The sequence below is a fragment of the Mytilus galloprovincialis genome, chromosome 4, assembly GCF_965363235.1.
Source record: "Mytilus galloprovincialis chromosome 4, xbMytGall1.hap1.1, whole genome shotgun sequence".
NCBI classification, from domain to species: Eukaryota; Metazoa; Mollusca; class Bivalvia; order Mytilida; family Mytilidae; genus Mytilus; species Mytilus galloprovincialis.
Window position 1 is genome coordinate 79268192 of NC_134841.1, and position 10369 is coordinate 79278560.

General features: G+C 32.8%; 1 protein-coding gene across 1 annotated transcript; it reads right to left on the reverse strand.

Annotated features, from left to right (window-relative positions):
- Nucleotides 1-614: 614 nt before the first annotated feature.
- LOC143073052 (cyclin-O-like) lies at nucleotides 615-8035 on the reverse strand. Its single transcript, XM_076248289.1, has 5 exons — nucleotides 7735-8035; nucleotides 4144-4434; nucleotides 3276-3461; nucleotides 2373-2575; nucleotides 615-1084 (listed from the first exon to the last, which is right to left on the reverse strand). Exons 1-5 carry the CDS (start codon nucleotides 7996-7998, stop codon nucleotides 802-804), a joined length of 1227 nt encoding a protein of 408 aa, XP_076104404.1. The 5' UTR covers nucleotides 7999-8035; the 3' UTR covers nucleotides 615-801.
- Between the last annotated feature and the right edge of the window lie 2334 nt (nucleotides 8036-10369).

Below are 10369 nucleotides of genomic sequence, written 5' to 3' on the forward strand. Positions count from 1 at the left end.
AATATCGAAGGTACAATACAGAAATTGGACAAATATGCCATTAAAACATATGTATGTGACAAATCAGCATGCGCTTGCCCTGCATTACATGTAACATTATTCGTCCATACCAATTTTAAGCAAATAAAGTCGTCTTGCAGGCCTGCAGATTTTTTTGAAAATTTAGTGTTCACCCCAAGAACCGGTTTGGCCACAACATAACAATTTCAAGTTTATTTACAATTTATACAGTGTGTATATGTAAAGTATGTTTAAATGAACATATGTTCTCATGGTTTATGACTTTATTCATTATAGGTTGAAAAATACAGGCAAAGTTTAGATGTTTATGAAGTGTCCTATATTTTGACTTTAGTGGAACCTTAAGGGTAAATAACCTACATACTGTTCTAAATCCTGTACATGCAGGAAAATTTTGGCGCTGAATCCGTTAATCAAACATCAATCAACCAATTTAGAGCATCATAGGACTATGGTGATCAGGACTATTTGCTCGAATATTTAATTTACTATACTTTAACATATAATTTAAAATGAAATTCTGCTAGGCAACACCTTAAAAGTCATTGTTTTTTACGTAATAGTGTCCATATCCGCAGAGAACTACGACTCAAAACTCTTTCAGATATAATTAAAATAATGAGTAACATAATATTTTCAACAAACATTTGTAATGATTTTAATTGTAAATTTTGTTTAGCAATAGAGTTTCTGTCCTTACTTTGGAATGTTACAAAATCACATTGTTCAGCACTATTCATGAAAGACTGTTTTAATTGAAACATTTGATACTTTTTCTCTTTACTCGATACCATAAAGCCGGTAGTAATGTTCACAAACTCTGGAAACGTCAGGTAAATTATGGAGTAAATTTTCTGAAAAAGTTTTAACTTCTTTGTAGATAAATTCGAAATCTTCACAGCTGTGAAATAAACCAGGAGGTAAGTAGTCCCCGTCGTCACTTTTGGTCTCCTCCACGGCTATTTTCCATACACACAATGACAGCATTGATGGACGTCTTTGGGAAAGGTCATAATCTTGGAGAGATAGCTCTAGCACACAGCGAGCAAGAGCACGTGACTGTCTGAAAGTATTGATTGAAATCATGGAAACATATATTTTTTTTTTTTTTTAAACTAAGTAAATAGAGAAATGTTCCAGTCCATTTCATGTCAAACATACAGTTCTAAACTACAGTTAACGGTATGCCTAAAAAACACTGGGTTCAAAGACATTGTATTGCTCACTTAAGTTTTATATGACTGTGTTCTTTGTTAACTTTTAGTTCCCGATGATAATTTTGGCTCTTTGAGGACAGCTAGTTCTTTACATGCTACATGATTTCATGTTATATGATCTCAGAAGGCGCTTCAGTTGCAGTTAGAAGTGGCAGGAAAATTTTGGAACTAAAAATTATATTACAGATCTATTTGGTACTTCATGATTTATACATCAGCTGACTATGCGTTTGGGCTTTGCTCATTGTTGAAGGCCGTACGGTGACCTATGGTTGTTAATGTCTGTGTCAGGTCTCTTGTGGACATTTGTCTCATTGTCAATCATACCACATCTTCTTTTTTATAATCATCAGAGATAACGTTATAATATTTATCGAATCTAAATAATGTGTTACAAAACATGAACTCGATCTGCAGCTTACCATTATAGATCATTATACACTACTGAATACCTCACTATGTACAAACATATTAACAAAAAAAGTTCAATGTTTTAATTTCATTTTTAAACAGCAGAAATGTTAAAACAAACATATAAAAGAAGTATGCTTCTGTTGGGCGTTATTCTAATAATAAATTTTTGACGTCCAGATTAAAATAACAGCCACATCTACAAATCAGAGTGCAATGAATTATCAGAGATTTTTAAAACGAATTAAACAAAAAGATGACAAAACCACATCAAAACGGACGTGAAATACTTAAAAGTTTCATAGATTTTGCATCTGTAAGCTGGCATCAATTACTAATACTGACTACATATTTTAGGATGGGACGACAAGATTATATATCAGAAAAACATTTACTTTGTACGTGCTTTTATTGACTAAAATTCCTTTAATGCGTTATTATATCTTGTTTAATAGTCCAATAATCACTATATAAAACAGAGGTAGTTGAGAGATCACTGAAAACTATTTTAAACCCTCCATATATTCTGTTGCCTGTCGGAAGTCGGGATCTTCGTCAGTGGTTGTTATGTCAATCTTACTGTTTAAATTTTGATTTTAGAAAAAAAATGATGTTGACAGGAGACATTCTAATTATGTTCTCATTCGTCTCTAACTGTCTGACACTTAAAAAGAGTTTCAGTTACTGCTTCACCGATATAATTTCGACTGAATTATAACTCACCTGAGTTGGTCTCCTTGGAAACCTTGGAATGAATTAATGCAGGATGTTGCGTAGTATTCTAAGAAAAATTGTGAAGTCGGGACCATAAGATCAAATCTGATAGCGTCTAATATAACCCTTTCTAACTGCTTCGCCATATCCCTTGTGTACACCCCGTCACAACAACCAAGTAATTCACTGATTTCGGGCGGCGTTACTTCCTCCTACAAAAATAAGATTTCCGAATACAACGCGTATAGATCAAAGCGAGTCTGAGACTTTTATAGTCGTTAAATCTTCATGTAAATTCTTTACAATTCTCATCTTCATCTTAAGAACCCTAAATATTGATTGATTGATGGTTCATTTAGCGTCCAGTGGCAGATATTTCATGCATGTTCAGGACCTTGAAAAAGAAATAAATGACATGCTATACACGTACACATCTTCGCTAGTAATGGATATGCCAAACTTATAAACACTAGCCAACAGTATAAATACTACAGAAGACTTGTAAGTTTCCTCCACCCTTCCAAAAATAAAATAATATTAAAAAATGACCAAGTTGCAATGAACGGTTCTTCAACAATGATGAATAGCCTATACGCACATCAAAATGTATTGAAAGTATAATATATAAATGAGAAAAAACTTTTTACACAACTTCATAATGATAAATTACTACTTTAAAGGGGGTGCAAATTTTTTGTGAAGTGTGGAGTTGGACTTAAGGACAAAAAGTTAGTACCTTCTATCAAACATCATCGAGATAATTTTTTTTTTTTACCTAAGTTCTTAAAACAGCTAATAATTAGTTACACACCTCCAATCTGCCCCCAAAGTACTCAATGTAAAAAGCTACTGCCTACTAATCGGAGAACAGAACCAGTATGTTGGAAAAGATGACAAAAGTTTAATACTTACAAGTTTCGAAGCAATTAGAATTGTAGTTATCCCTAGAAGTTGTAGATAATCACGTGATGCCTGCATAACGTCTAGAACTCTGTCTACGATGTTTACAGCAATGAATAGAGTGTCCTGACATAACTTCATCTGGTGATGGACACCGGTCATCCAACTGACCAGTAATCCACGCATACCTGAATCAACCTACAAATATACATGATGAGTGTTATGTTTTATTTTATAGTTGACGAATTAAAAAGTTCTACTCTTGTATTAAAATAGTAAAACTCAACTGACAACACACACATTTCGTCAAGTCGGGTATCTGCATGATGTACAGCACGAAACGTTTTCAGTAGGACTCGTATATAACATCACTCATGTTGCATGCAAAAAAACTGTGACCGAGTACGTTCCCTTTTTAAAGTAAAACGACCATCTTGGATTTAGAATCGAATAGAGGTGATTAAAACGTCGGAAGGTACTAAAAGTTAACAAAACCCACTTGTTGAAATAAGACAGAAAACACCATTGCCAAATGAAAAAGGCAAAAATATCAAAGGTTAACACGTTCTCAAAACACCACACAACAAATCAAAGTCTGAACCCAATATAAACAAACCCGGAGATTACCTCAAACGCTACTATATATCTTAATATATTTGTTTGCACTTTTAAAAAAAATCTTCTTTTTAAGTATACGCTTTGTCCTTACTGGTCACTTAAATATTGTGATTGAACATCGAACACGAAAAGCTGTTTGTGAATATATTTCAAAGAATGTTGTGAAAACTGATGCATAATAAAGCTTTGGCATATTATATCTGTTATTTAGAAATTTTCCGCGTGTTTGAAATCTGGAACAAGAAATCATTCGTAGCTTTACCTCAGGTTGGTTTTCCAGACAAGTCGTGACTACATATTTATATTCTATACTAAGTCTATGGTAATATATATCATCCAAATAATCCTCGAACCCTTGGTGATCTAAACAGTGGTGCATACATGTAGCTGTTGGTGATGCTGGGCTGTCTATTATTTTGTCGTCTCCTTTCTGTCCCTTCCAGTCGAATACGCTTTCTAAACATTGTAAACTGAGTGCATCGTTAAACCCAGAATCTGCTAATGACGGGTCCAATGTTTCCGTGTCCGACGGTGTGTATGGGATACTGTATTCCTGAAATGTATAAATGATTTGCAATGCATTCAGGGTGATGTCCGTACTTTCAAAATTTCTTCTGGTGTTTGAATTTAGTGCTAGTTATAAGTTCGACAAAGTAGTATAACCTCCTTGGTTCGACGGAAGTTGAAATTACAAAATTATGAGCTACCAGATACATGTACAAGATTTGAAATGTGCATTCTTTGTTAATATCAGTTTATGAATATATGAATTTTTAACTAATAATTAATTAACAATCACCTTCAATGTATCTAGAGTATTTATCTACAGTAACAATATGTATAGTCTCAAAATGCAAATGATTGCTGAAGTATTAGAGAACAAATTCTGTAATACTGTACACACATCATACAGTCTTAAATTGGTGGAGGAAAATTCACAGGACCTGCAAGTTGAACTCAATATTTTCAACGAATTCAATGCTTTCAATGAGTATTGCAAAAAGTAGAAGCTGAAAGCTGATGACCTAACAAGACTATAATAATACATGCATACATTTAAAATATTATTGTAAATAATTTTAATTTATTTTGATATTACTTACACCAACAACAAAAAAACGCACATAAACATTAGTCTTGCAAAAGAACAGTTAATCAGAATAGCTATAAAAGCAATGTTTGAGCTCAAATGGATTTATTCGATAAAACGGTCTAATCAATATGAATGAAAAAGTTCATATATTATTCTGCAAACAAAATCTTAAATCTAAAAAAAATCAACCAACTGTATGGTACATGCGGTTCGTCATTAAAATGACATTTTATTCAATTTATGTACCGATGTAATGCATTGGCTGTTTGAGAGGTAAATATATATTAGAAAAAAAACCTTCTTTCTTGCATGCATTCAATTGGTAATAATTTTAAGTAACTTTTGTAACTCATCTGGGTTTTTTCTATATACGATGGAACTTTATTTAAATTCACGAGTGCCTAATAAACCGACTGACAAGTGAGAATATAGGGAAACACTTTTTCCTGTGATAAAAAAAATTTTGAAATGTAACCCAACTTATCAACGACCTTTTTAAATAAGTCAATGCCCGTGAAACTCGAGTCTTTTACTGACAAGTATTACCTATAATACAAGTGTGTAATAAATTCGCACGTAATCGGTCGTTTTAAATCGTCGAAGAATGGTCTTGAACGTTGGTCTGTATACTATTATTCAGGCTCAATAAGGGTTCTGTTAAAAATCTTAGATTCTATATAAAATCCAAAGAGAATTATGGCCGATGCCATAGATCTGACATATGTAACAAAAAAAATTTCTTCACATTATTGTTTCCATCAAGGATTTATATCATACCATATAAATTCTTGTTTTCTAGATGCCGATATGTACATTGAATTCTTCGGAAGGAGTGGTTACATTAAAACAAGAGGGTATAATCATAAACATTCTAACCTGTCTTCCACAGTTATTTAATGAAATTTATAACAAAATGTATGTAGTTAACTAATGACAGTGATCTTGGTCCTCTGCTCTCAATTCTTTTCTTTAAGTGAAAAAAGGTGGGAGATTGTCTGAGACGTATATAATAGGGACCTTTTTCACTCAAATTGGCGATTATCTTTATCCAAAATTGCCTGGTTGGTTATTCTCCTGAACTTTCGATACAGTTTTATAATTGGCCAGAATGAATTTGGCCACTGTGACTTATGGTATGAAAGATGGGTTTGAAAGGTATGCCCGTTAACATGTCATCCCACTAATATCTTAATCCCCGCCACATTCTGCATGAATGTGCCTGTCCAAAGTCAGATGCCTGTAATTCAGTGGTTGTCGTTTGTTTATGTGTTACATATTTGGTTTTCATTGTCGTTTCCAGGCCTTATTTAGCCGACTTTGCGGTATGGGCTTTGCTCATTGTTGAAAGTCGTACGGTGGCCTCGTTGTTAATTTCTGTGTCATTTCGGTCTATTGTGGAGAGTTGTCTCATTGGCAATCATACCCATCTTCTTTTTTATATAACAACTTATGGAGTGTGTGTATGCGGTTTTAGAGACTCTTACTAGCCGTACTGAGCTAAAAGTAGGCATGCGATCTTTTAATCTAAGCTGGTGATGCCTATCTTATATCAATTTTCATCTTTAAAAGAGTGGCGTTATCGCTATAAAAATATCAAACGTTCGAAACCAAAGAGCACAACAGACAACGTATTTTCGGGTAGAAAATATTGTTTATTTAACATTCTTCAAAACAATTAATCACTGAGACAAGGTGCTCGAAAGTTAATTGTAGGCAAAAAAATGCAAAATAGATGGTAGAAAAATAGGCAAAAAAGTTGAATAGAGAAAAAGAGACAAAACATTAAACTAAAAAGACACAAGATAGAAAAAAATAAGAAAACAGAAAATAAGGAAAAAAATAAGGAACATAAAATTATGTGATACTAAATAATAAAGAATATAGGGAATTATAAAATGGCACAAAAAAAAAAACTGTAGAAAAATGTTCTAAGGATTAAAGTTGAAAGAAATGTCTGTTTCCATATACATAAAATGTATTTACTAATTGGACTTTAAATGAAATGCCAGTCTGTAAACGAGTTTTTTTATAACTCCATAAACTATATACTGATTGGCACAAAATAAACTCGTGCCAAATTTTCTTGAAAATTATCTGACACGTTTTCATTTGATTCAATTCAAAACCTTGAACACTGATTGCCTGTGAAAGAAAATTTTAGGGAAAGGACAAGTCGAGCATATCATCTTGTTGAACAAGGGATCTGCTTGTACATTTATGACTTCGAATCAGAAAGTTGTGAATAATATTAACCTCTAAAACATGAGGAGCTCTTCCATTTTTTACTTGTTGATTATGAAAATATATCGATTGATTGGTGTTTGCTTTACGCGATGCATGAGCGCAAATGTCATACATATAAATTATGAAATCGAAAGTTTACAGGTCGCAATTTTTATTTTGAAACATTGCAAATATATACTTTATAAAACTTTAAAAAATCTGATATATATTATTCTGAAAAATGTTCAGGCAAACATGAAATCATAAAGCCGATTTGACGTCTTTGAATCGCCGAATTTATTCTTATTCAAATACTATAATATTTTCTGAAAATATAATTTTATCAATTCACACATTCACTTTTTCAAATTCTTTCCTGCTACTCAGAAGAAATAATATATATCACCCTGTCCCGTCATCGGATGAGGTTACAAAAGGAGTGATCTTAGAACTAAAAGTTAAACTGTTCACAAAATTGTTCTATAGGTATTAATTGATATTTACAAATTTAATTTCTTATTTCATCTTCATAGTTACCTGATCAACATAAATACCGACATCGACATCTACGTCAAGGAGTTCCGTCTTTAAACTGGTAATAATGCTGTCACCATCTTCAGTAACTTGTCCCAGCATGGAAGCGACTGAAGGGGACAGAGTGTCCGTCATTAGAAAATCGTCAGGGAGACCACACAATAACCAGTAAACAGGCTCCTCCAGTTTGAATTCAACAAATTTATTTATTTTTTTGTCATTTAGAGTCTCGGTCAAATTGTCGGCCTCGTCAAAGTTTTCGGGCATGTGTTGACTGTTTACATTTTAGTGGACGATTCCACAGGTGGCAATTAGGTAGTGGACGAGTTCATTACGTACACAAATAGAATAGGGGTAATCCCATTTTCAGCAACAGGATTGGTTCATTAATGATCATTATAAAACCTTTGTAAGGGGTCGTCAATTTAATATTAGTGACAAGGGGATAGGATTGCAGATTTACTGTTCAAATGATATGTTGCTATCAGGATCTTTGAATGCTATTTTTCCGCGGAAAATTTTTCATTTTTTTCTTCACATTGATTTTGTCCCGTTCAGAACGCATGGATTCGATCGATTTATAGTAGATTATTTTTTATTATCTTTCACTTACTTTTTTCGTATTTACTGCCTATTTGTATTTCATTAATAGGCATCTAACGTTGGTATCAGTATTTCTTAGTTTTCTAGCAATGTGCAGTTTACTATCCATAACTGGAAAAAATGATACATTTTTATGTAATTATTTTATGCTTACTTTAGTTTTCAAATAGCTAGCATGGGACCGTAATGAAAGACAGAAGTACATTTTTAAAAAAAGTTCCTTCGCATAGATGTAAATAAATAAAATATGCGGTAATTCAAAATGTTTGGTATCAAATAAAAACTCTATGACTTGGGAATACGTACATGTAATCCTTGCTGAAACTTTCTTTTGAATAGAAAATAAATATATAAATTAAAAAATGAGGGCATATTTTCTGTTTTGCTCTGAACTACATGATATTGTAAGTACCAAACTTTCGCGGGAACCATTGCGTAAATATAATTAAAGGTATGTTGAAATTATCAGCACAAAAAGGGTAACAGTTTTGTTTTGATATGGAATGACTGTCATTTTATTCAAATTTAATATGACAAAATAGCTGTTAATTATTGAAATGGCAGTTTTAGAATAGAAAATGACGGGGCTATGAATTACTGGTTTTATGCCCATAAAGTAAATTATAAGTTGTTCGGTTAAATTTTTTCGACTGAAAGCCCAACGGTAAATAATACACTTGTATTACATGACAATAACAACAACTATATTTTTTTCACTATATTTGCTAACTTCTACGCCATTTAGCTTTAGAGCAAATCTGTCTCATTTGTAATCATACCTTACTTGTTTTTAATGTTTTTATATGTATTCTGTTTTATATAGAAATACAAGATTTAGATTATAACGTGACATTTTCAATTCCGAGTCATCGGACAAGTCTTTTGTTTTACTCATAAATGACAGTCAGAATACCAATTTTGAATCACTTTGTTTTTCTTTGTGTGTTGTTTTTCTTTTTTCTCAGTCATCTTTTCGACGGCCAAATCATTCTTTATCTTCTGAAACAAAAGTTGTCTGGGACGAAGGCCCACAACTACCTGTGCGTCACCATCAGACGATGGGTTGCATGCCATCATAACTGATTAATATATTTTTTTAACTTTGAAAACAAAGTTATAATAAGTTGTTACAACATGATTGTCGCGCCTGGAATTTCGAAATCGTTCGCTATGCCTTGTCTGTAGCGACGTTTAAGCTTACAAAGAACGGAATAATTGTATGTGTAACTTATTTTTAAAGTTTGTTCTTACGTTGTACTTTTACCCCACCAGTACATCACTACCTCAGATTTTCATACCAAAATCATTGGGGAGAGGGGAGTATTGAACGCTCGCAAACACGTTTAAAAACGCAACATTCTGCACTACCTGTCCCAAGTAAGTCAGTGGTTGTCTTTTGTTGCTGTCTCATCATATTTGTTTTTCGTTTATTGCTTCTATATCATTTGGTTTTGTTTAACATTTGATCATGTTGGCGTCTTCCATAGTTTTCTTCATAGTACTATAACAGGTTGCTTTAGCTTATTGTTAAAGGCCTTACTGTGACATGTATAGTTGCTTACATTATATGGGCCCTGGTGGAAAATTGTATAATTGGTATCTATAACCTCCCATTCTTTTGGTTACTTTTAGCCTACCTGTCAAAAAGTTTTTGAATTTTTTTTCAATATAGAAGAGGATGCGTCATTTATTCAAGCTTGACACTACATGTATTAACTAAATTAATTTAGTTTACCAAAAACATTATCTATCTCACGACAGCCTTTGCCATCTTACATCTTTGTCTGCTTTGAGGGAGCATTAAATCAAGAAATGAATGCTTCTTTTTGTAAATTCATTTGGGTTTTCAAGCGTTGACCGAAGTACGCATCATTGTCAGCCTGAAGTTTCAGTATTCGTTTTGTCATTTGATAAAGTTATGTGATTATAAGGTGCCAACAAGCTAACCATATATGAACACTGAATGATAGAATAAACCTGGAAATTTATCTTTCGTTATTCTCTTTGCATGTTTTAAAAGTATCAGACGTCTGTG